Source organism: Hyperolius riggenbachi, chromosome 2, assembly GCF_040937935.1.
Source record: "Hyperolius riggenbachi isolate aHypRig1 chromosome 2, aHypRig1.pri, whole genome shotgun sequence".
NCBI classification, from domain to species: domain Eukaryota; kingdom Metazoa; phylum Chordata; class Amphibia; order Anura; family Hyperoliidae; genus Hyperolius; species Hyperolius riggenbachi.
Genome location: NC_090647.1, coordinates 215,313,755 through 215,340,891, shown reverse-complemented (window position 1 = coordinate 215,340,891; position 27,137 = coordinate 215,313,755). Strand labels below are relative to the sequence as shown.

General features: G+C 44.7%; 2 protein-coding genes across 6 annotated transcripts in view; both read left to right on the top strand.

Annotated features, from left to right (window-relative positions):
- The window catches only part of LOC137546101 (uncharacterized), a 34,390-nt gene extending 22,350 nt beyond the window's left edge, over positions 1–12,040 (top strand). For all 3 annotated transcript variants that reach the window (XM_068268114.1, XM_068268112.1, XM_068268111.1), the window contains exons 4-8: positions 686–753; positions 2,199–2,301; positions 10,098–10,216; positions 11,003–11,148; positions 11,843–12,040. In XM_068268114.1, the coding sequence (XP_068124215.1) occupies positions 686–753; positions 2,199–2,301; positions 10,098–10,216; positions 11,003–11,148; positions 11,843–11,945 (539 nt within the window). In that variant the 3' untranslated portion in view covers positions 11,946–12,040. The remainder of the gene's footprint in view (positions 1–685; positions 754–2,198; positions 2,302–10,097; positions 10,217–11,002; positions 11,149–11,842) is intronic.
- Positions 12,041–17,849: 5,809 nt separating this feature from the next.
- Positions 17,850–27,137, top strand: part of LOC137546098 (cohesin subunit SA-2-like) — a 99,516-nt gene continuing 90,228 nt past the window's right edge. For all 3 annotated transcript variants that reach the window (XM_068268109.1, XM_068268108.1, XM_068268107.1), the window contains exons 1-3: positions 17,850–17,941; positions 22,748–22,850; positions 26,660–26,732. In XM_068268109.1, coding sequence (XP_068124210.1) covers positions 22,810–22,850; positions 26,660–26,732 — 114 coding nt within the window. In that variant the 5' untranslated portion in view covers positions 17,850–17,941; positions 22,748–22,809. The remainder of the gene's footprint in view (positions 17,942–22,747; positions 22,851–26,659; positions 26,733–27,137) is intronic.

Genomic DNA, 27,137 nt, shown 5'->3' with positions numbered 1-27,137 from the left:
ACAATTGAATTATGCTATTTTTTGTTTTAAAGTTACTGTGTAAAATACTGAGCCTTATGTAAGCATGTCAGATTTAATTAACTACCTACTGGAAGTGACAGTGGGAGAGGAAAAAAAAAATACAGTGCATTTTATTCTGGATATACATTCTGTACATTCTATACAAATACATTTAAATTTGTATAATTCTCTTCATAAGTTGTCCTTTAAAGGGCAATAAATATGACAGCTTCCATACCCTCTCACTAACAGGGCTAAAAATATTTTACTATTTTGTATTGGTAGAATTTCTGTAGAGAAAATTATTTAAGTACTTAACTACTAGTGTGCCAAATTCCACTATCCATCACTTTAGAAAGAACATCCTAGTAGATCCAGGCTATGGATCAAGAATAAGCAAATCTGCTACTATGCTTGATGACAAATCCACCCCTTTAAGATTTTGCTTACATGGGGGTTTCTGAAATGTTTTACAGTCTAACTAACCTGTTGATAGAGACAAGCGCCACGGAAGATGCTGGCGCTATAAAAAGTAATAATAATATTCAGTCTTCATTGTTCTGGAAGCTCCATTCATCTATATGTAATATCCATATACTGACTGTTTACTTGTTTTGCGTTCAGAGATTATGCCTGATGAAAAATTAAAAGGAAAATAATTTTAACATCTCACTTCATTTTTCAGGCTCAGAATTTGTCGAAAGAATGAAAGAATGTTTGACCTACTTATCAGAACCAATACCATGTCTAGAGGTAAATATAACATGCATTTGTTTGAAAAATATTTTTTCTTTTTTTTTTTACTTTAAGACCCCCCATGTGCCCCTCTGCACCCCTACACTTTCCTGTTGCGGATCCTTTCCATCTGCACATATAACATTTTTCACTGTAAACAGTTGGAACGCCATGCATGCTTTTAAAAACAGGACTAAAACAATTTATGTCACCCTGGTTATTGTTATTATTTATGAAAGCCCCATTTAAGGCCTTCTATCAGCACACCTTAAATGATCAGTTAGTGCAACCCTAGTTTGATGATCTGCTGCTTGTAGCAAGAATTTATAGAAGAATTTTATCAAATAATTTCTTCCTATGCCTCTTAAAATGTGATATTAATAACAAGAGAAATATCTCAAGGATGTAGGCCTCGGGTCTCACCTGGAATCAAAAACAGATTATGCATGCATAATTGAGAGTCTCACACCAAACGTTGATGGTATAATTTTCTGCCCGAAAGAGCTCGGGAGAGCTTTTATTAAGCTTATGGCGTAATGTAATCACATGTTAATATGACGTATAAAAATGGGTTGTCTTAAAGCTATACATAGTCCATATAAAATAATAATTGCTGAACATGCTAGATTGATGTTAGATTGTCCATTGGTTACTGAAATCTGCTGGTATAAGCCTTCTTCTAGTTGAGTAATGTCTGTTTGCTGTCTTCTCATAATCTTGTGATTGTCTCGTTCCAACAAACTGCAAGCTAAGCATCCTGTCACTGTCTTGTAACCCATCTGTACAAGCTGCTGCTTTCAGGGCCCGTTTCCAATATCGCGAGTCCGCATGCGTCGTCCGCATGCGGATTCGCACAGCCAATACAAATGGATGGGCCTGTTTCCACTTGTCAGTTTTGCTGTGCATTTTTCTGTGCAGGATTTTTCTGCATGGCAGAGCCCTCAGAATTCGCCTGCGTGTGGAATGCAGGCGAATCGCACACAATGTATTTAATAGGGAAATCGCATGCGTTTTTGCCATGCGTTTTTTGCACCGAATTCGCATAGGTACCAATGTAAATTCACACAGGCAGTGACAAGGTTAAAATCGCATATACCCTCACCTATGCGAATTCGCAGCAAAAAACGCATGCGGAATCGCATCCGCATGCGATTTCGTCAGCGGTGGAATCCAGGCGATTCCGCACCGCAATAGTGGAAGCGGGCCCTCAATCATAGGAATATAAGCAAAGATTGATCTGATACACATTTGAAGGAAAATCACTTATTTGATAAATATAATCAAATGAACAAGCATTATTGATATATCTGGTTAAACATCTGAACAAGAGATTTTAGATCACATACAGGATGAGTGAGTGTGCATGAGAAATGACATCAAATTATATAACCCAAGGGTCTCTCGACAACAATATCAATTTCAGTGGCAAAAAGTAAACAGTCCTGTTTTCTGATTTACTTTAGGACTATCTGGACACTTCAGGATTATCTATCCTTTTTCCGAGGGTGGAAATATACATCATACATGAAAGACCTGTTGATATTTTGGAGAGACCTCCAATGGATGGTGAGAGACATATGATTTCATTACCAAAATTGTATATGTTTACATTAAATGCTGGCTTGTCCAACATACTGTCTAAGGACCTAAACTGATTTTTGTTTGTGCACTCCTCCTTCCTCTGAGTATATCCTTGGTCATTACCTGGAGCTAAACAAATACTTCCTGTATCAGGGGCGTTGCTAGCCCCAAAAGTCAGTGGCATGTGCTCCGGATCTATTCTGGGGTGCCCCGGATGTTCCCCAGAATGGAGGCACCACAGCACCCAGCAGGGAACCACACAGTACCCAGCATGCCCCACAGAGGTACCACAGCACCCAGTCTGGCACTACACAGCACCCAGCATGGCACCACAGCACCCAGCATGCCCCATAGCACCCAGCATGACGCCATAGTACCCAGCATGGCACCACAGCACATGGCAGTGGGAGGTATGCTGGGTGCTATGGTGTCTCTATGAGGACATGTTGAGTGCAGTGATGCCATGCTAGGTGCTGTGATGCCTTTATGGGGGTATGCAGGGCGCTGTGGTTCTTCTATGGAAGCATGCTGGGAGTTGTGATACCTCAAAGGGAGGCCCATGGGGGTCCACTAGAAGGCCAGGGAATTCTTGGGGGGAGGGGGGCTGGCAGCAGGCCAGCTTGCCCAGCAGGAAGCCAAACCAGCCAGCACAGAAGCCAGGTAACTCTGCCTATTTATGTGATATGCTGAATTTTTGTTTTTTTGCATGAGCCCTAAATTTGGTTTGCAAATTTGGCTCCATCCATGGCCACACCCACATTCCAATGCATAGCCACGCCCACTTTTCAACAAACAGATACTCGCTTAACCACTTAACAACCGCCCACTGCACAGGGGCGCCCGGAAAGTGGATCCCGTAAGGACCGCCGCATGCACAGAGGCGGCGGTCCTTGTACGGGCATGGGCGGAGCGATCGCGTCATCCGTGACGCGATCCTCCACCGGGGATCGATGGCCGGGGACTTAGACTCCAGTCCCCGGCCAATTAGCAGCGCCGGCGGGCGGAGGAAATCCGCAATCGAGCGAAATTAAGTGTATAAAGCACTTTGCTAGGAAAACAAAGTGCTTTATACACGCTTCCTCCTCGCCTCGTGGTCTCATTGTTCCAGAGACCACCAGCGAGGAGGAAGCAGTAGTAAGTATACACCACACATTTTTTTTTTGCCCACAGCCCCCCTGATCTCCCACCTCAGTCTTCAGACGCCCCCCTGCCTACCCCCAGAACACTGTTTGCACCCAATCACCCCCCTAATCACCCATCAATCACTCCCTGTCACTATCTGTAAACGCTATTCTTTTTTTTATGCCCTAAACTGCCCCCTCCTGATCACCCCCCACCCCTCAGATTCTCCCCAGACCCCCCCCCCCCCCAGACACCCGCCCCTGTGTACTGTATGCCTCTATCCCCCCTGTAATAACCCACTGATCACCTGTCAATCACCCATCAATCACCCCCTGTCACTGCCACCCATCAATCAGCCCCTAACCTGCCCCTTGCGGGAAATCTGATCACCCACCCACCCACACCAATAGATCGCCCGCAGATCCGACGTCAGATCACCTCCCAAGTGCATTGTTTACATATGTTCTCTACCCTAAACACCCACTAATTACCCATCAATCACCCCCTGTCACTGCTACCCATCAGATTAGACCCCTTTCTGCCCCTAGAGCACTCAATCACCCGCCCACACCCTCAGAACGCCCTCAGACCCCAGCCCTGATCACCTTGCCAGTGCATTGCTTGCATCTATTCCTCCCTCTAATCACACCTTGAGACACCCATCAATCACCTCCTGTCACCCCCTAGCACACCTACCTATCAGATCAGGCCCTAATTTGCCCCGTGTGGGCTCCTGATCACTCGGCCAAACCCTCAGATCCTCCTCAGACCCCCTTCCGATCACCTCCCCAGTGCATTGATTGCATCTATTTTCCCCTTTACCCACCCCCTGAGACACCATTTTGAGACATTTGGTTTCCAGACTACTCACGGTTTTGGGCCCGTAAAATGCCAGGGCGGTATAGGAACCCCACAAGTGACCCCATTTTAGAAAAAAGACACCCCAAGGTATTCTGTTAGGTGTATGACGAGTTCATAGAAGATTTTATTTTTTGTCAAAAGTTAGCCGAAATTGATTTTTATTGTTTTTTTTCACAGTGTCATTTTTCACTAACTTATGACAAAAAATAAAATCTTCTATGAACTCGCCATACACCTAATGGAATACCTTGGGGTGTCTTCTTTCTAAAATGGGGTCACTTGTGGGGTTCCTATACTGCCCTGGCATTTTAGGGGCCCTAAACCGTGAGGAGTAGTCTAGAAAACAAATGCCTCAAAATGACCTGTGAATAGGACGTTGGGCCCCTTAGCGCATCTAGGCTGCAAAAAAGTGTCACACATGTGGTATCACCGTACTCAGGAGAAGTAGCATAATGTGTTTCGGGGTGTATTTTTACACATACCCATGCTGGGTGGGAGAAATCTCTCTGTAAATGGACAATCGTGTGTAAAAAAAATCAAACAATTGTCATTTACAGAGAAATTTCTCCCACCCAGCATGGGTATGTGTAAAAATACACCACAAAACACATTATACTACTTCTCCTGAGTACGGCGGTACCACATGTGTGGCACTTTTTTACACCCTAAGTGCGCTAAGGGGCCCAAAGTCCAATAAGTACCTTTAGGATTTCACAGGTCATTTTGCGACATTTGGTTTCAAGACTACTCCTCACAGTTTAGGGCCCCTAAAATGCCAGGGCAGTATAGGAACCCCACAAATGACCCCATTCTAGAAAGAAGACTCCCAAAGGTATTCCATTAGGAGTATGGTGAGTTCATAGAAGATTTTATTTTTTGTCACAAGTTAGCGGAAATTGATTTTAATTGTTTTTTTCACAAAGTGTCATTTTCCGCTAACTTGTGACAAAAAATAAAATCTTCTATGAACTCACCATACACCTAACGGAATACCTTGGGGTGTCTTCCTTCTAAAATGGGGTCATTAGTGGGGTTCCTATACTGCCCTGGCATTTTAGGGGCCCTAAACCGTGAGGAGTAGTCTTGAAACAAAAATGACCTGTGAAATCCTAAAGGTACTCATTGGACTTTGGGCCCCTTAGCGCAGGTATGGTGCAAAAAAGTGCCACACATGTGGTATCGCCGTACTCAGGAGAAGTAGTATAATGTGTTTTAGGGTGTATTTTTACACATACCCATGCTGAGTGGGAGAAATATCTCTGTAAATGGACAATTGTGTGTAAAAAAAAATCAAACAATTGTCATTTACAGTGATATTTCTCCCACCCAGCATGGGTATGTGTAAAAATACACCCCAAAACACATTATACTACGTCTCCTGAGTACGGCAATACCACATGTGTGGCACTTTTTTGCAGCCTAACTGCGCTAAGGCGCCCAAAGTCCAATGAGCACCTTTAGGCTTTACAGGGGTGCTTACAATTAGGCACCCCCCAAAATGCCAGGACAGTAAACACACCCCACAAATTACCCCATTTTGGAAAGTAGACACTTTAAGGTATTCAGAGAGGAGCATAGTGAGTCCGTGGCAGATTTCATTTTTTTTTTGTCACAAGTTAGCAGAAATGGAAACTTTTTTTTTTCTTGTCACAAACTGTCATTTTCCGCTAACTTGTGACAAAAAATAATATCTTCTATTAACTCACTAAGCCTCTCAGTGAATACTTTGGGATGTCTGCTTTCCAAAATGGGGTCATTTGGGGGGTATTTATACTATCCTGGAATTCTAGCCCCTCATGAAACATGACAGGTGGTCAGAAAAGTCAGAGATGCTTGAAAATGGGAAAATTCACTTTTTGCACCATAGTTTGTAAACGCTATAACTTTTACCCAAACCAATAAATATAGGCTGAATGGGTTTTTTTTTTTAATCAAAAACATGTTTGTCCACATTTTTCGTGCTGCATGAATACAGAAATTTTACTTTATTTGAAAAATGTCAGCACAGAAAGTTAAAAAAAATCATTTCTTTGACAAAATTCATGTCTTTTTTGATAATAAAAAGTAAAAATCAAATAGCACCAAAAGAAAGCTTTATTAGTGACAAGAAAAGGAGCCAAAATTCATTTAGGTGGTAGGTTGTATGAGCGAGCAATAAACCGTTAAAGCTGCAGTGGTCTGAATGGAAAAAAAGGGTCTGGTCCTTAAGGGGGGTAAAGCCTACGGTCCTCAAGTGGTTAAGGAGAGGGAAGGCTCTGGGTCCTATGGAGCCTTCTCGTTCTTCTCACAGTCCCGCGTTTCAGCGCTGGCTCCCCCTTAGGAATCTCTGACCGATAGGTCAGAGACTGCTGCCTGCCGTTGTGGGAGGCTTCAGAAGTCTTGTGAAGGCCAAGTGCTCCCGAAGACTTGCCGCTCCGTACTGCGCACGAGTAAGAAAGCATTCTTGCGCACTCATGTAATCGCAATACACAGCTGCCCGTCTTTGGGAGCACTCGGGCTCCCAAGCACTTCAGAAGCCTCCCGCAGCGGGGGATTTTAATGGAGGAGCCAGCGGTAGAACGAGCGGACGGTGAGAGGAAGGGAAGGCAGGGGATTTGAATGGAGGAGCCAGCGCTAGAACGAGCGGACGGTGAGAGGAAGGGAAGGCAGGGGATTTGAATGGAGGAGCCAGCTCTAGAACGAGCGGACGGTGAGAGGAAGGGAAGGCAGGGGATTTGAATGGAGGAGCCAACGCTAGAACGAGCGGACGGTGAGAGGAAGGGAAGGCAGGGGATTTGAATGGAGGAGCCAGCGCTAGAACGAGCGGACGGTGAGAGGAAGGGAAGGCAGGGAATTTGAATGGAGGAGCCAGCGCTAGAACGAGCGGACGGTGAGAGGAAGGGAAGGCAGGGGATTTGAATGGAGGAGCCAGCGCTAGAACGAGCGGACGGTGAGAGGAAGGGAAGGCAGGGGATTTGAATGGAGGAGCCAGCGCTAGAACGAGCGGACGGTGAGAGGAAGGGAAGGCAGGGGATTTGAATGGAGGAGCCAGCGCTAGAACGAGCGGACGGTGAGAGGAAGGGAAGGCAGGGGATTTGAATGGAGGAGCCAGCGCTAGAACGAGCGGACGGTGAGAGGAAGGGAAGGCAGGGGATTTGAATGGAGGAGCCAGCTCTAGAACGAGCGGACGATGAGAGGAAGGGAAGGCAGGGGATTTTAATGGAGGAGCCAGCGGTAGAACGAGCGGACGGTGAGAGGAAGGGAAGGCAGGGGATTTGAATGGAGGAGCCAGCACTAGAACGAGCGGACGGTGAGAGGAAGGGAAGGCAGGGGATTTGAATGGAGGAGACAGCGGTAGAACGAGCGGACGGTGAGAGGAAGGGAAGGCAGGGGATTTGAATGGAGGAGCCAGCGCTAGAACGAGCGGACGGTGAGAGGAAGGGAAGGCAGGGGATTTGAATGGAGGAGCCAGCGCTAGAACGAGCGGACGGTGAGAGGAAGGGAAGGCAGGGGATTTGAATGGAGGAGCCAGCGCTAGAACGAGCGGACGGTGAGAGGAAGGGAAGGCAGGGGATTTGAATGGAGGAGCCAGCGCTAAAACGAGCGGACGGTGAGAGGAAGGGAAGGAAGGGGATTTGAATGGAGGAGCCAGCGCTAGAACGAGCGGACGGTGAGATGAAGGGAAGGCAGGGGATTTGAATGGAGAAGCCAGCGCTAGAACGAGTGGATGGTGAGAGGAAGGGAAGGCAGGGGATATGAATGGAGGAGCCAGCGCTAGAACGAGCGGACGGTGAGAGGAAGGGAAGGCAGGGGATTTGAATGGAGGAGCCAGCGCTAGAACGAGCGGACGGTGAGAGGAAGGGAAGGCAGGGGATTTGAATGGAGGAGCCAGCGCTAGAACGAGCGGACGGTGAGAGAAAGGGAAGGCAGGGGATTTGAATGGAGGAGCCAGCGCTAGAACGAGCGGACGGTGAGAGGAAGGGAAGGCAGGGGATTTGAATGGAGGAGCCAGCGCTAGAACGAGCGGACGGTGAGAGGAAGGGATGGCAGGGGATTTGAATGGAGGAGCCAGCGCTAGAACGAGCGGACGGTGAGAGGAAGGGAAGGCAGGGGATTTGAATGGAGGAGCCAGCGCTAGAACGAGCGGACGGTGAGAGGAAGGGAAGGCAGGGGATATGAATGGAGGAGCCAGCGCTAGAACGAGCGGACGGTGAGAGGAAGGGAAGGCAGGGGATTTGAATGGAGGAGCCAGCGCTAGAACGAGCGGACGGTGAGAGGAAGGGAAGGCAGGGGATATGAATGGAGGAGCCAGCGCTAGAACGAGCGGACGGTGAGAGGAAGGGAAGGCAGGGGATTTGAATGGAGGAGCCAGCGCTAGAACGAGCGGACGGTGAGAGGAAGGGAAGGCAGGGGATTTGAATGGAGGAGCCAGCGCTAGAACGAGCGGACGGTGAGAGGAAGGGAAGGCAGGGGATATGAATGGAGGAGCCAGCGCTAGAACGAGCGGACGGTGAGAGGAAGGGAAGGCAGGGGATTTGAATGGAGGAGCCAGCGCTAGAACGAGCGGACGGTGAGAGGAAGGGAAGGCAGGGGATTTGAATGGAGGAGCCAGCGCTAGAACGAGCGGACGGTGAGAGGAAGGGAAGGCAGGGGATTTGAATGGAGGAGCCAGCGCTAGAATGAGCGGACGGTGAGAGGAAGGGAAGGCAGGGGATATGAATGGAGGAGCCAGCGCTAGAACGAGCGGACGGTGAGAGGAAGGGAAGGCAGGGGATATGAATGGAGGAGCCAGCGCTAGAACGAGCGGATGGTGAGAGGAAGGGAAGGCAGGGGATTTGAATGGAGGAGCCAGCGCTAGAACGAGCGGACGGTGAGAGGAAGCGAAGGCAGGGGATATGAATGGAGGAGCCAGCGCTAGAACGAGCGGACGGTGAGAGGAAGGGAAGGCAGGGGATTTGAATGGAGGAGCCAGCGCTAGAACGAGCGGACGGTGAGAGAAAGGCTCTATACGACCCAGTGCCTTCCCTCTCCTTAGGAGAGTATGTGGTGTTTTTTTAATTGCTTCAAACGCACTTTAAAGAGGCACTGTAGTGACATACTGTATAGTAGAATGCAGTAAATTATTCAGGATACCAAATTTTGCAGTAAATTTCCTGGTTTCAGTACCAGAAACATATCTATATATTGCTGTATATTGATATGTAGCCCTACCCTCCCAGTGATGCTTATCCTAGGCTGTTCATTCTCCTTCCAGAGCATTCCAGGTATATTTTCTACTGGCTTCACAACTCTCAGTATACAAACATTTTCAGAGCTGAAACCTGACAGGATTAAAGATGTCGCCACCTGTTATAAAGTTCAAAATGTAAATGAGGAAAGATTTTACAATGGACAAACACTGACTAAATATTTTATAAATGAACATTGTAAAAAAGCTGTACAAAACAGAAATTTGCCTTACATAGCGTTTTTAATAAGAGGGAACTTTGGTCCTTTTGAGCCCCTCACACACTCCTAGGAGCTTTGCTTCACCAGGAGCTTGCTGGGCAATCTGTAACATTGTAAAAACAAAAACCGGGTACACACTTTCAATCATGATTGGTGAATCACTGAAAAATGTTACCACCTACGTGTAGTATGAGGGTTTGCTTACACAATATCTGTTGACCCATGGAGGTGGTAAAATTGGTCAGTGATTGGCCAATCATAATTGAAAGTGTGTACCAGGCTTACCTCATATTAAGAAGAAAAAGAAATGTATGTTATTGACTGTGCGCCTAACATTGAATGTACTGCCTCCATGCCTTTCTCTCCTATAGATTACTATGCACATATAGGAAAACTTAATCAGCTTCTGGTTTTGAGCCAACAGCTGGAAGATGATGTGAAACACTTGGGAAGCCATAAATATGTAGCTCATCAGCTGTCTGTACTCTATGTAAGTAATCCTGTCAGTAACGGTATAGAAATGTATGAAGTATTAATGTGGTTTTCCATGCAGTGCCTCTATCTGTGGAGTACCAGTTGAATACTAGGAATTAGGGATGTTTGGAACTGACGATTTCTGATTCTGCGGAAAGTCAGCCTTTCGCCAATGCAGATTTCCGCTACCGCTGTATTCTGGCGGTATTTAGCAGTATTCTGACGGTATTCCGATTTCTGCGGATTTCCGTTTTCCACGAAAAATTCTGACTACCGCTTACCGCACTACAAATCCTCATTCTCTGATTGGCTTATTCATTCTGATTGGCTTAAAATGGCCAAGTATTAGTATGGCGGATTTCCACGGAAATTTCTGCTTCTGCTTACCACACTACAAATCTTCATTCTCTGGTTGGCTGATTCATCCCGAGTTTTCTGATTGGCTTAAAATTACAGACTATTGGTACAGCGGATTTCCACAGAAATTTACGCTACCGCTTACCACAATAGAAATCCTCATTCTCTGATAGGTTGTTTCATCCTGTGTCTGATTGGCTTAAAATTACAGATTATCTGTATAGCTGAAATTTCTGCGATTTCCGATGTATTCCACAGAAACCTATGTGGTCTCTACATTAACCTGTCAGCCAAGGGGGCTGAAATATACCTCTTGCTAGTGAAATGAATCTGAATCTGTTGTACATGCATTACATTACACACAGGAATAATAAAAAAAATTATCAATGAGATAGTAACTCTAATACGGTGCTGTACATGATGTTTTTTTTCTTCTCTTCTTTAGAAAGTGCTCAGTTATTTTAATGGTTGCCTATACTTAGACGTTCTAAAGAGAGACATTGAAACTAACTTTAAGTCTGTGAAAACTGCACTTTCTACATGTGATGGATCACGCCAAGATCCCCTATTACCAGCATATCTCCAAACATGGTAAGACTACTAGTGAAGTGTATGGACAGTTTGTTTGTTGAGAGTTTGTTTTACTTCTGCTCCCTTAGGATTCATTCACACTACGTGTGTTGCTGTCAGTTATGACACAAAATGTGTGAGACACGCATGCTAACATTAAATTCCATTAACTTTCATGTTACTGTTCACAATACAGATATTCTGATGTAACACGCCTGGGAAAACTATTGCATGACGTACACATTTTCCAGTCGAGTTATATTGTGTTGAAGTGGTCAATGTTTGCGCTAAGACAGACCCCAACATGAATGTCAAGCGTTGGGAACATGTGCATGGAATTGGGTTCCTGCATGCTATGTCTAATGGGAATGAGCCCTTACTCCTGTGGTAGGTGACTAAGCATATTTGTGATACAAACAGACCAGTTTTCCATGGACAACATTTGGTGTTAAATAACCTCAGTAAATTCTGTCAGTGAGGGTTCACAGTCTTCTCCAAAGCTCCAGAATCCCTTCGTACAAAACACAGAAGTTTTGACAGTTCATGCAGATTGCTTGCGCCATAGTGCATTGTTTTTTCTTTTTTACTTACCATACATACATATACATACAGACAAAAGTGCCTGTGCGTTATTATTATTATTTTACACATTTTATGATTACCGTAGTTTGGTAGAGAATGCTTATGAAATAGCATATCTGTGTTTATTTTACAGGCTCCTGGGTTTAACACAGACAATTATTACAACAGTTTCATTTCTCCCTGAAGAACTGACGGGTGAAATAATGCCTGTCCTAGCCTACTCTTTGTCATATTGATGCACACACTACCTGGAGACCTCTAGTCTACAACAGTAGAACCTTGCTGTGATGCCGTCACTGTTAATATGATGCCAGAGAGCAATAAAGTTTTTGGTGACAATTCACAAGTTTTTCTCCTGTATTAATTAATCACATGTGCCCACTCTACAGTACATTCCTGTCCTCTCTACCATCAGTTGAAGCAGAAGTACGTAAATATTAGTCTGCAGCAGTTGGTGGCTTCAGTTCTGCACCCACCACAGATTCCAATACCAGAGAGTCAACCAGCCAACACCTAGACCCGCAACAGGTGCAAATTACGAAATTGTTGCTATGATGCTATAAAGAGGAACTGTAATGAAAATAACAATCATAGCTCCCAACTGTCCCTTTTTCGGAGGGACAGTCCCTCTTTGGGAGCCCTGTCCTTCTTTCCTCCTCATTTGTCCCTCTTGCGCATTTGTCCCCTGCCTGCGCAGAACGCTCCAAGCCATGTGAGTGAGATTGCGAGCAGCGCTGCTTCGCTCTCACGCGGGCGCAGATGATGCTGACCTGGCAAGGTTAGTATCTGCAATGGAGGGGATCCTGGGACAAACCAGAACTGCAGCGACGGACACATAGGCTGCCAGGGGCTGGAGGAAGCCCCAGGTAAGTAGATCTTATTTTTTTGCTCTGCTTGCACCTTTCCTTCCAACCTAGAGACCAACTCACTCTTTGTTTCGCTTCGATTTTGATAATCAGCAAGCAGGGAAGAGATCAATCAGGGTGCACTAATACACCTTAAAGAGAATCTGTATTGTTAAAATCGCACAAAAGTAAACATACCAGTGCGTTAGGGGACATCTCCTATTACCCTCTGACACAATTTCGCCGCTCCTCGCCGCATTAAAAGTGGTTAAAAACAGTTTTAAAAAGTTTGTTTATAAACAAACAAAATGGCCACCAAAACAGGAAGTAGGTTGATGTACAGTATGTCCACACATAGAAAATACATCCATACACAAGCAGGCTGTATACAGCCTTCCTTTTGAATCTCAAGAGATCATTTGAGTGTTTATTTCCCCCTGTTCTCAGTCACTGAAGTTTCAGGCTGCTCGTTTCTTCCTGCAAACAGCTTTGCCCTTGTCTGTAATTCTTCAGTATGTGAAAGCCCAGCCAGCTCAGAGGACGATTTATCCAGCTTGTAAAAGATAAGAGAGAAGCTGCCCTAATCTAAATAATACACAGGCAGTGTGCATAGAGGGGCCTGGAAGGGGGAGTTCATAGCAGAACCACAACACTGAAGAACTTGGCAGCCTTCCAGACACAGGCCGACAAGTCTGACAGGGGAAAGATACATTGATTTATTACAGAGACTGTGATAGTAGAAAGTGCTGCAGTAAGCTAGAACACATTAGAATAGCTTTTGGAACTTGTAGGATGATAAAAAACAGGATGCAATTTTTGTTACAGAGTCTCTTTAAGGTTTTTTTTTTTGCCACAGTTCAGATCTCCTTTGACAGAAACGTGTACTGGGAACACACGATGCAATTTCCCATTCGATTGACGGGAATCGGGCAATTATTTCTGACATGTTCAGTCTGTTTTCGATCGAGAAATGGATTGATTTTGCGAAGTTATCATCGTAAAATCAATCCCTTTATTGATTAGGAGCAGTTTGAACATGTACACACGCTACAACTTCCTGTGCGATTACCTGTAGATCGGACGGGAAATTGCATCGCGTGTTCCCAGCATTAAAACAATTGCAAAGAATCAACAGCCCCCTTATTGTGATGACACCAAATGCACACACACACGCACGCATGCACCTGGGCGGAGTGAGTAGACATTTTGCTCTGGTATACCAGAATCGCGCACACTGTCTCTCTGAGGATGGGAGGAGAGACAATGGCACAGCGCATGCTGGTTTGGCTTCCGGCAGCATAAGGAGGTAAACAATGTGTTTGCATAAGTTGATCTGGTGCTCCAGACCTTTCTCTAACTTATCAAATCAAAGATAGCTTTATTGGCATGACCAAGCTTCAATACAGACATTGCCAAAGCAGGGGGAATGGGGGACATGGGATAGGATGGGGTGCAGTGAGTTATCAGTTCATGGACAGTGGGGGGGGGGGGTTATCACACATTAGATTCTCAACCAAGATAGCCCTGAATGGCCACTTCACCAGGTTCATACAAGCCACCACTTCATACAAGCAACCACTCAAGATAGCATGTGGGGAAGTACCGTCCCCACTCAGCCTTGGTATAGGTGTGGTTGCTGCTCCAAAAAGAGAACCCTATAATGCAAGTATCAATTTCAACACCCTCCCCATCCCAACAGGAGTAACAAAGCAAGAAAGAACACAACTGGAGGCGCCCCAAAATTATAAAACAAAAGCAGTTTAAAATGGAACTTTAACCAAGGATTGAACTTCATCCCAATCAGTAGCTGATACTCCCTTTCCCACGAGAAATCTTTTCCTTTTCGCGAACAGATCATCAGGGGGGTCTGTATGGCTATATTGATATTTTGATGAAACCCCTCCCACAGAGTGATGTCATGACCATGGTCCTGACAGTTTTCTGTCTGTGATCCTTGTTGCATTGGGCTCTATTCACAATAACATGTGCGGTAACACTTTTTTGGTCGGAAAATTACCTCAAGTGATAATTACCGACTTTTCTGAGTATTCACTAAAAATTTACAGAGTGTGATAAATGTTCGATAAAAGTGTGGTAAAACGGTCGGTAATCGTTTGGTAATGTTGCGGTAAGTGTATTAAATGGTCGGTAACTTTGCGGTACTTGGTCGGTTAATAAATGCCGGAAATAAAGCTTTTTTGATCACTGTAGGGCAGCCCATATGCTTGCCACCCATTCCACAGAGACGACCCAGGAAAGCCTGTCACAAAGCTAGACTTCAACTCAAGGACGGAAGGAAAACATATAGAAATGCACCCTGTATGTATATAGAGAGTTTAGCCTGATTAATCCCCCCTCACATGTAAATAATCACAAGTGTAATTTTAACTCTCAGCTGTGCCAGCTGGCTGCCTCAGCAGAGAAGCTAATTTGTAAACACAGGATGTTCATCCTATGTCTGCTTCCAATAAAGCAGGAAGTACACACACTGGAGATTTATTGCAGGATTTGTATCAGCTGTAACAAATAAATATTTTTTTCTTTAAAGGTTATTATGCTGTTGCTTATCTTTTGGAGCAGAGAGGAATTTCCTCCTCGGCATCTATAAAATCATCTAAAAGACTGTACGAGGTCGGAAAGTGCACCTTGACATTAGGCACACCAGTTTTCTGTCTCTTTCTACGTACAATTGGCATGAACGCAAATAAACAAAGCTTGAAAGGCTTCATGTTAGACTGCAACAGCAGAGAAGTGAAAATTATCACCTACCCTCTATAGGTAATAAAAATCCTCATTTATTACCACTTATCCGCACATTTATTCAATTAAGAATTTAAAAGTGGAGGAAATGTAGTCACTTGTTACCGCACTTTTACCGCATGCGGAAAATTAAGGAGATAAATCTTTGAGAATTACACAATGGTGATCTTTTGGGTGATAATTTGCACATACTATTTTAACGCATGCGGTAAGGCATTGTGAATAGAGCCCTTTATTTCTAGTGAATACCCAAAAAATCAGTAATTATCACTGGAGGTAATTATTCACCTAAAAAAGAGTTATCGCACATGGTTTTGTGAATAGAGCCCATTGTAGGAAATACGTCTGTTTCCAACTTCCAAGCAAGCAGTTCTCCCTCAGTGCATAGAATTCACAGTAAGGACATTCTACAGTGATCCTCTGCCAATACTAATGATGTTGCCGCCTGTGATTATCTTCAGAAAGTATACCAGGAAGAGAAAAGATTTTTCAGTAGGCAAACTGAACGGAATCGAACCGCTCATACAGTATGTGAACACTCTCATAGGGAATCTTTGCACAAGCGCTTTTAAAGCGATTTCTAAAATCGTCAGTGCATAAAAAAATCCGCAAACGCTCATAGTGTGAACCAGGGCTGCTCAAATCCGGATCCGGGAGACATTCGGATAGTTCTATCCAGATATCTCCCAGTTACCTGTGTGGGGTGGGCCATCAATCTTACCTGTCTGACGTCTTCTTCGGTCCGTCCCTCGGCGCCTCCCGCGATGCGGTCCAAGCGGCGGTCACGTGATTACAAACACTTCCTTCTTCTGGGTTGAAGGAGGAAGTGTTTGTAATCACGTGACGTGCCTGGAGCGCATCGTGGGAGGCGCCGAGGGACAGACCAAAGAAGACGTCAGACAGGTAAGATTGACCCCCCTGCCCACCCCGCACAGGTAACTGGGAGATATCCGGATAGCAACTATCCGGGTATCTCCCGGATCTGGATTTGAGCAGCCCTAGGGCCTGATTCACAAAGCGGTGATAACTCAGTTATCACGCCTAAAAGACTTTAGGCATGATAACCTTTGCACCACACTGGTGAAAAGCCAGTTTAGGCGTGATAAGTTTAGGTGTGATAAGTTTAGGTGTGATAAGTTTAGGCATGCTAAGTTTAGATAAGTGTAGATAGCGTGCAAAGTCCCGCACGCAAAGCAGCGCCATTAAACTCTATGCGAAGTGCACCAGACTTTGCTAGCGCAAAACTTTTGATCAGCTGTGCACTGCGGTGCTAACGCAGTTGGTGCTTAAACTTATCATGCCTAAACTTATCACACCTAAACTTATCATGCCTAAACTTATCACACCTAAACTTAGCACACCTAAACTTATCATGCCTAAACTGAGTTTAGGCGTGATAAAGGGCTTTTCACCAGGGTGCTAACTGTTAGCACCGCTTTGTGAATCAGGCCCCTAGTGTGAACAAGCCCTTAGGTTGAATAACCCTTTTGGCACTCCTCAGACAGCCCTTGGAAGTACTCCTGTCCCCAAGTACTTACAAAAACAAGTGCATCAGTACTGAGCGCATGAGCCAGGCTTATGCATGTGCAGTATGGATGTACCTGAGGAGAGCCTAAGACACAGCCGGGCACGGGAGGATGGTGCTAGGACGGGATAGACCAAGAACTGGGAAAGCTATATGGTACTCAGAGCCTCTCTCGCTACACAGGTATGAATCTAATCTGAAGTGAGTTCACTCACTTGAGGCTTGGTTTAAGGGCTAGTTCACACTCGGCGCTTGGTGCACCGCTGTTTGCAGGCAATATCTCGTGATTCAGCATGATTTGCGCTTGTGATTCCCGTCAATAGAACGAGAATCACAGTGCAATCGCCCTTAAGAAGCTGCATGCAGCGCATTTGCGATTGATTGAAATCGCATATGCCACAGTGTGAATGTAGCCATAGGGATACATTAGTAGCAGCGCTTAGCAGATTGCCGGCGATCAGCAAAGTGCTGAAAAAGCGCCCAGTGTGAACCAGCCCTGAAGGGAACCTGAGATTGTGTTAAAAAAACAAAATATACATACTTTGGACTTCCTCCAGCCCCCTCCAGGCTGAACGCTCCCACACAGTACTCCTCCGACTCACAGCCTGGAGCCAGAGAAAGCCCTATATATATATATATATATATATATATATATATATATATATATATATATATATATATATATATGTTTTAACCTATCTCAGGTACACTTTAATTAAATAACTGTTAAGAAACAAAAAAGCGACAGCTTCCAAGCTACCTTAGAAACAGGAAGACTATACGCAATATTGCAGGAAAAGAAATCTGAGCAGTGCTTTCCTGTGCCTGTGTGTACATAAAGCTATATACAGTGGCCGCCCGGATTGATGCCCGGCCCACACACACATTCCAGACAGCCAGGGCTGCAGCTGCATGTTCTTGTTAGGAAGCCTTGGCTGGATTGGCTGCTGTCGCGTCCTGTAGCTGGACCAGGCCAGGGGAGGCAGGAAGAATGAGGGGCGGGCTATAGACTAATCACAGCCCCTAACAATCAGGCATTGCGAGCAGCAGCAGTGCGGGAGGCGTGTCTGCTGCTGGCCGAGCTGTCACTTCCTTCGGACAGGTAAACAATAGTCTTTACGTTTGTTTGTAAACACAGACAGTATACTGTGCTGGGGGCAGAAGACAGCATCCCCTGTAGGCACCGATTGGCTGGGGATGGAAGGGGGGAGATTTACAGGCCAGTGCAGTGCCTGGTGTATTCAGGTTTTTTCGTGAACCTCTAGCATGGGGTAAATAAAAGTGCAATTAGAAGGCAGGCAAGTTGGTGAATGTGCACAGCATTATGCAGAGCAGAGGCTTGCCTTCTGCAGGATTCCATAGAAATAAATCTGTCTGCTCTCCATGCTTGTAAAGATTGCATGTGCACAGCTATGTAAGGTATTACAGGGGATGAATGAAAAGTTTGCAACTGTTCCTAGACTCCAGAATGGCTGCTTGCAGCCTTGTGTGAGAGAATAGTAGGGACAGGAGTCATATTATAGGCAAGTAGCTGTGTGATGTGGGACTGCAATACAGATAAGCTCTGCTCCATCTCAGGCTATTCTCAGTCTCTCACCACTCCTCCTCTCACCCTCATTCACCTCCCCCCCCCCCTTTCCCCTAGTGCTTGGTGTCTGTGTCTTCTTGTCATACAGGAAAGCTAAATAAAAGTGCAATCCTAATGAGGCAAACATCTTCTTCCCCCTCATTCAGCTTCTCCCCCCCCCTCTCTCTTCACTACTTTTCCCCTTTTCTCTCCTCTCCCCTGGTAGGGGAATCCATTATAGCAACTTCTGATGGCAGGGGAGGAGCCACAGCTTAACCCTTGCATGCAGCAACGAGACCTTTAAGTCGCCATGTTTCCTGTTGCCAGCATTACTCGTGTACAGGAAAGGTGGTTTGGGATGCTGGCAGTAAAGGCTTTTATGAGTGTTTATTGCCAACAGAGATAGGGAAAACTGTAAGCAGTGTGCAGTGTTTCATTGTGTGCACAGTAGCTGCAGGAAAACCAACGTTTAAGCTAAGTTTTTGACAATGTAAACTTTGTATCTGTGTAGGTTCACCAGCATGGCACTAATACAGGTAGTACCGTAGTATGGACTCGCCTCTAAACAGGAGATGTGCTTTGGCTTGGTCTAAGAACAGTATAGGTTTGTGTACCAGAGTCCATGGGAAAGCTTGCACCAAACAATAACATTTTTTCTTTATTTTTAAACTAGTTGAAATGTAATGGGATCAACAAAGCAATGTTTAATATCTTCCACTTTCCTTTTGTTAAGGTAGCCATACATCAGGCGACTTGGCGGTTGATTGACCATCCAATTCAATTATTATAATCGAATCGGAATGAAAATCGGTACCGCCAAGTGCATGCCTGACCGACAATGTAGGGCCAACTTATTCAATCGCATGCTGGGCGGTAACTGCGTACCATTTCAGGACGATCAACGAACGTGATGAAAACCCCAACGCTGTCCTTTCCTAATTTAAATGCCAACACCCCCCCCCCCCCTCCTGGTGCATGTTATACATTACCTGTCCGCAGCCTCCACTTGTTCTGTGCTGCTCTGGGCTCACTCCGCTATCCATACACGCGCGCCCCATGTGGTTTCCTTAGGACCTATGTGTGTGACATAAGACGTCACACATGCTGCCACGTTACTAGTCAACCACCACATAGTGCACGTGTATGGAGAATCCCAGAAGCAGCGGGGGACAAGCGGAGGTCATGGACAGGTAATGAATAACATGCACTGAATACCGGGGGACACTTATTATTAGGAGGACAGCGTGTGGGGGGGGGGGGCGGTGAGATGCGGCGTCACAAGGACGATTCCAGATCGATTTCAGTATGAAATTGATCGGGAATCTGACTGCAGTATATGGGCAGCTGGCAGATCTCTCTCTAATCAGATTCGATTAAGAGAGATTTGTCTCTTGGTCGAATCTGCCCATCACCGCTAGGTGTATGGCTACCTTAGGGCTGGGTCACACGGACGTCTGGCAAGCTTTTGGCAGATGCTGCGTTCAAACGCTGGCAATTAACTGCTAGCTTTTGAAGGATTTTGGGAAGCCTTCAAGACTAGCGTTTAGGATCCCTACACTAGTTTTACGTCCTTTACCGATTCTGAAACAACAAGTTGCTTTTGAGACGAGACGCATCACTGGGATCAACTGCCAGGCGTTCACAAAAGCCTGCAAAAGCCAGCTCTACACCCTCCCATTTACTTGAATGGGACAGCGGTAAATCCCCAAAAAGTCGTGCCCGAAACTCCACGTTTAACATCACAAAAGCGTCCGTGTGAACCAGACCTTAACTACTTGCCGATGGCTCCATGCCGATTGGCGTGAACATGGTGACAGCCCCAAGATTGCTCTAAGCATATTGGTGTAAAGTCCTGGGGCATGGTTTTACAGGAGATCGCGCGCGCGCCGTTGCGTACACATCTCCGCTTGTCATCAGTCTCCCGCCGCTTGGAGACTGTTAGATTGCAAAAGCGATGTCTATTTACAATGTACGGCACTGCAATCTAAGGCAGCGCTGTACTGGGGACAGATGTCACTCGGCTGTCCCCTGGGGAGGCACAGGAGCGATCGGCTGTCATAGGCTGATGTTCAGAGAAGGAACTTGTGTGCTGAGTTGTACGGCCCTGCAGTGAGTCCTTAAAGCTGCAGTGGCCTGAATTGTAAAAAATAGCCTGGTCACTAGGAAGGTGTAAGCCTACGGTCCACAAGTGGTTAAGCTTGATCCGGCGCCACAGCTCAGAGCACAGCCATAGCTTATCATATCTTCAATAGCAGTTACTGAGTGAGAATATCTCCTGGCTGGAATTCTGCTGGGACGACACTAAGTGTTGGCTGATTTACTATAGTAGTGATTCTTTTCTTTCTTTTTCACTGTTGCTGAACGCCTGAAAACATGAGACCAAAGTCACCCCATGCACATACTGCCACATAAATATAAATGGAGGTTGCACATGACATGAGTGTTTTCGTTTTTTAGAACACAGCTTTTAAAAGCTGGGAAAGGTCAGTTTAAATTAGCCTGAGGGCTGGGACCCACTAGGGCGATTTTTGGCAGCATTTATGGATCACCAACAATCACCAGCAATTCCCCAAAAAATCTTTGTCAATATATGTAAATGGTGCGAACCCACTAGCAGAAGAGGTCACAAGAGCTTTTCTGATTGGCCGTAGAGAAGCACCTATAACTTCTTCCTTTAGGTGGCGGGGCGATGGACAGAAGCCAGACATCGGGACACCTGGTAAGTATAATACAGTTTATTTAAAAAAAAAAAAAAAAATAACGAAACACTAATTGGAAGCACTGTAGAGCTCTCAAAAACAGAGCAAAAGCGTTTGTAATCGCCCTAGGAATCGCTGCCCTTAGGGTAGATTTTGGAAATGGACGCCAGCACATGTGCTAATGTGAATTTACACTATTATATTATTGGAGGTGGAGCTGCAACTGAGGCTTATGAAGCTAAGGTCACATGAACAGTTGTAAAGTGTTGAAGTTGCAGCTCAGAGACCTCCTCCAACCTCCTAGGTGTTTGCAGAAAACGTTTAAAGATAGGTACCTATCAAGGCAAAAAAGCCAGATCTACCGCAGTGTTTTACAAACCCATAACAAACCCCTCCTTGAACGCTCTAATTCAATCAAATGGGAAACAGTCCCATCTGCCCTTAACTGCTCTGGTAAACACCTAAAGACCTGTACTCACCACGTGATTTTCCTGGCGATTCTTCCAATGACCAGTGATTTCCGCGATCTTGCAACGTGGGTGCAGGCGCGCATTTACACAAACGATGTTTAGCAATGTGCGCCAATAATGACTGTTACGGCAGATCGGATCTTTAAGATCCCCGACGACTCCGTGCAAAGCACCGCTATCGCTTGATTTCCAGATCGCGTCTGTGTTTTGACTTTGTGAGCAGGAAGAGGAATCACTGAATGCTTGTGGTCAAGAGGACGTCACTGGACCCATCAGGTGGTGAGTATTCAGCTTAAAGAACTACTGTCACGAAAATCTTAAAATTTAAAATAAATGTAAACACATACAAATAAGAAGCATGTTTCTTCCAGTGTAAAATGAGCCATAAATTACTTTTTACCTATGTAGGCTGCAGCGCATCATCCGAACAGCGGAAAGGATAATTGGCTGTAGCTTACCGGTACCTTCCCTGCAGGATCTTTACGCTAGCAGGTGCAGAAAGAGAGCGACCAAAATTGCCTCTTACCCCTCTCACTCAGTTCACTCCATTTTCCATCTCATGCCTTCAGGAGTAAGATTCCGGTCAATCGCAACTAAAGCCTCTAGACACAGGAATAGCTTTTTTCCTCAGGTGGCAGCCATACTTAACTGGCGGTAAGCCCGACCTACGCTCGGGGCTCCAACATTCTACCATAAGTCCCTTCCAGGTCCTACCTCCCCCCTCTCCTTCCTAAATGTGTGAGTTAGTTACTCCCATCTCCTGGGCACTGAGATGGACACAATTTTGCAGGTAGACCTTGTTTTATAAATACTGTAGATGACTCATTTCACCTATTTGCTTGTCCCCCCCCCCCCCCCCCCCTTCCCACATGCATGTTAGTATTTATCTCCACCTCCTGGCTGACAGTTGGATTCTGTGTGCTGTTATTTTTACTTACCAACTTTATTGTTAATTGAATTAATTGAATTTGCTTTCTTTAATTTTGGGTTTAAACTAGATCCAAGGCTATTTTACACTAATAGAAAAGTTGGTTGGGTTTCTATTTTAATTTCAGTTGCCAGTTATCACTGCTCTTGAATCTATAAAATGATAATCAATATTTTGAAATAAAACACATGTATATCTGACTGTTACTATTGTTAAATGAATGTATAAATCTTCACTTCTTCAGGAAAGTGCATATGAAGAACGAAACTGAATTTTTCCCTACACTCATGGCACCCCACAGAAGATATGATAACTGTAACAAGTGTAGCTGAAGACCTTTGTCAAAAGTAAGTTTGTGTTTGTTTTTCTGTTGGTAGAAGACGATTATCCAGGACTTACAGAAAATACACAAAGAAGTAGAACAAGAGTGACAGAAGTAAGAGGGATTTGTCCATGAGATTCCAGAGAGCATGTAATTATAGAGCACAGTGTGAGTGTGATGAAAACAGGGATCTGTGTGTGATGGCTATACGATAGAAAGCAGGATTTTTTTCTGAGTTATAATGTGCACTCCTTCCCAGAGGTGAAAAATCATCCAACCCTTCAATCCTTACAACTTAAATCTGGATAGTGTACTGGTTGAAAGCACCACTTTTGACATGGGAGACCAGGGTTTGATTCCTGGCTAGGACCAGTACCTATTCAGTAGATAATAAGACTCCCTGGCACTGCAGGCTGGCCTCTTGAGCGTTCACTTAGTGCCTGCAGCTCTTGAGTGCTTTGAGTCCATCTGGAGAAAAGCGCTATGCAAATGTTTGGGTTCGGATTATTTATCTTTCCATCCACACCTAGTACACCTCACTTAAAGAGACACTGAAGCGAAAAAAAAATATGATATAATGATTTGGTTGTGCACTATGAATAATTACTAGAAGATTAGCAGCAAAGAAAATATTCTCATACTTTTATTTTCAGGTATATAGTGTTTTTTCTAACATACTATAATATGTGCAGATTACACAACACTCAGCATTCAAAATGATTCTTTCAGAGCAGTCTGTGAAGTAATGACCGCTCCTCTTGCAGAGGAAAAGTAAATAGTCCAGGAACAGTTGAGATAATAAAAGTCAGATAACAGCTCCACGACTAACTTAGTCGGAGAGCTTAATGGCTTGTTTGCATAGAGATAACAACTGGAGTTTCTCAACTCTTCCTGTACTGGAAACAATTACACTGATGTATCTGATCTTAATGTTTTATTTCTTAGCTGTGCTACACATACAAATCATAATATCATCATTTTTTTTTTCGCTTCAGTGTCTCTTTAAAGGGAATGTCCGAGGAGTTAACCACTTGAGGACCACAGTGCTAAATCCCCCTAAAGACCAGGCTATTTTTTAAAAAATAGGCCACTGCAGCTTTAAGGCCAAGCTGCAGGGCCGCACAACACAGCACACTAGTGATTTCCCCCCCCCCCCTTCTCCCCACCAACAGAGCTTTCTGTTGGTGGGGTCTGATCGCCCCCCAGTTGTTGATTTATTTATTTTTACAAATATTTATTGTAATTTTTTAAAATAAATAAACATTTTTTTTTCTCCCTCTGCCCCACCCCCGTCAGCCAATCACGGCGATTGGCTGTCATAGGCTTCAGCCTATGAGAGCTGATCGCTCTCTTGTGCCCCAGGGGGACAGCCGCACGGCTGTCCCCAGTACAGCGCTGCCGTGAAATTGACGTTTTGCCGTCAAACAGTCTCAGAGCAGCAAGGTGCAGTGGCTGCCAGGGGCTAGAGGAAGCCCCAAGTAGGTAGATTTATTACCTTTAAAGGGAAGCTCAACCTTTGTTCACAAAAAAACAAAAACAAAACAATCCATTGAGTTTAGTTTTAATCACTGCAACTGTTTACTGCAGATATTGTTTATAGTACACCTGGACTGAGAGGGATATGGAGACTGCCATATTTATTTCCTTTTAAGCAACACCAGTTGCCTCACATCCTGCTGATCCCTTTGGCTGCAGTAGTGTCTAAATTGCACATCTGAAACCAGCATGTAGCTAATCCAGTCTGATCTACATGTTTATTCAGGGTCTATGGCTAAGAGAATTAGAAACAGAGACTTAAGGGTAGTCAACCAAGAGACAGAACTCTCTCTGATCGGAGAGATCTGATGACTGCCCATACACCGCAGGCTGATTCCCAATTGACATACAACATACAATCTCTCAGGAATTGGCCTTGAGACGCTGCCTCGCCACCCCTAGCCACTGTCCCCCCAAATGTCAAATTTCCCTCTGGTGTCCGTGCTTTACCTGTCTGCTGCACCCAAGTGCCTGCCGAGTCATTACCGTACTACCGTACCTTCATGTCCAATGTGACTATAGAAGTCAAGTGAAAGGTGAATGCAGAAGTATGGCTGACACTCGGGAAGAGCAGACAGGTAAAGTATTTACATGCATGGGCACTGGGGGTACATTTAACATTGGGGGGGGCAGCGGCTGGGGGTTCCATCGTGATATTGCATGCCGTTACCATTGTGCACACGATTGACCACGTCAGCCTGAGATAGATTTCCCAGCATGTCCAATTGATACAATCAACCAATTTCAGACCAAATTGTTGAAAATCGTGGATTGTGCATGCTTGTTGCAGCACCGATTTTTGATTGGCCTGCAAAATCAACAGATGTGTGGCCACCTTTAGCAGGACAGCCAGGCAATCTGCATTGTTTAAAAGGAAACAACTGTCGGCCTCTATATTATTATTATTATTATTGTTATTCCCTGTTAGTTCATTTGTACTTTTTACCTTGAGCCCCAATGATTCTGCTCTTTCTGTTGTTTTGTGAATAGGGTCTCTGTTGAGAAATACCAGCAATAGACAACATGCAGAAATCTGTAAATGGGGGGAATACACACAGGGCCGGTTTAAGCAACAATGGGGCCCCAGGGCAAAATAAACCTGGGTGGCTCCCCCAACACATACCCCGGAACAAAAATCGGCATTAAGGGACCTTTTTTGCAGCTGGTATAGTCAGGGTGTGAAGCCCCAATCGGTCGGAGCTCCACATTCTGGCTACCCCAGCCTGCATGGGGGACAAGGGGTTAAAAATAACAATTTAAAAAAAATTCCCACACTCTGAACCTAAAAAAAAAAATGGGAAAATAGGAAAAAATGCCAGGGATTTTTATGCAGCCATATTGCGGCTGTATAGCGATCCCTGGCCAAAGGGCTGCTGCTGCGTATGGACCCCCAGGAAACCCCGTCAGGAAATTTATTGTCTTTCTTTTGATGCATGTAAAATTACACTACCATTAGGTTTGCTTCTAAAAGTGACATTTACCGCATTTAAAAGTATACTTTTTTCCTTCGAAACTTAAAAATCGATTTTCTCAAAAACTATAAGGTCTTTTTGAAAAATTGTTTTTTCATCTTATTCCCAATGATCTCCTTAACATATCCTGCAAATTTAGGGTCTCTAGCATTTAAGGTGGATTTGCTATTAACCATTAAATTCGGCAGGTTTTTTTAAATGTGTATTTTTTTTCCTTTGAAACTTTAAAATCGATTTTCTCAAAAACTATAAGGTCGATTTGAAATTTTTTTCCCTTTTGTAGCCACTGGGGGCCCCTATAAGCTCTGGGACCCTGGGGCTATTGCCCCCTTTGCCTCTATGGTAGCGCCGGCCCTGAATGCACCGAAACGCATTATAAATGTTGATCATCCACAGCACGGTCAAGGCAAGAATTGTGCTGAGCGGAGGCTGTCTGACTATTTTTTGGGAGGGTTTTTAATCAACAAAACACTGTTTATTGAGTATAAATACAGGTCGTACAACAAATCACAGCAATTTCATGGTACAGTACAACATCAATTATCATACAATCAAAGCAAGAGTCCAACATGCTGTTAGTGTTTGATATAGACATTGCATTCACTTCCTATCCATCTCATAGTTGCAACAATAATGGATAGTGTGGTTCTAACCATTCTAATTACTATATAAATAAGTTGTGGGTACAGTTCAAACTCATGCTTTGTATTTGTGAACATTATCTAATGACTTTATGATGATAAAAGCAAAGGCAGAACATTTCTTCTTGATAGTATTTATAGAAACTATTATGTTACTGAGATTTAATGTTAATATTTCATTACAGAGAGAATACGCACATAAATTCTCTTCCTAGCACCACCAAGGAAAATGGATTTTTGGAACCATCAAGTACCTCGGTAGGTGATTGTGATGTTATATGTTTGGCTTTGGAGGGGAGGTATGATGATAGTAATTAAAAGCTCACAACTATAATGCCGGCGTTCCCCTTTAGAGGCAGCTTACTACAGGAATTCACACTACTTACCAAGTCCTAGCCTTCTCTATCCCCAAACCTAATGGAAATTGACACCTTCAGATAGCTTAGAAGGGGCTTACTGTATATCGCAGGGAATTCTTAATTGAGGCCTATTCACAAACCAGTTTTATGCTGGGAACACACGGCTCGATTCTGAGCCATTAAGATAGCTCGATAGATCATTTCCAACTTGTCTAATCTAATCTCCTGCCTGATCAATTCGCTGCTCGATTCTGCAGTGAAGTAAATGGACAAAGATAAGAAAAACAAGTGGAAGATAAGAGAA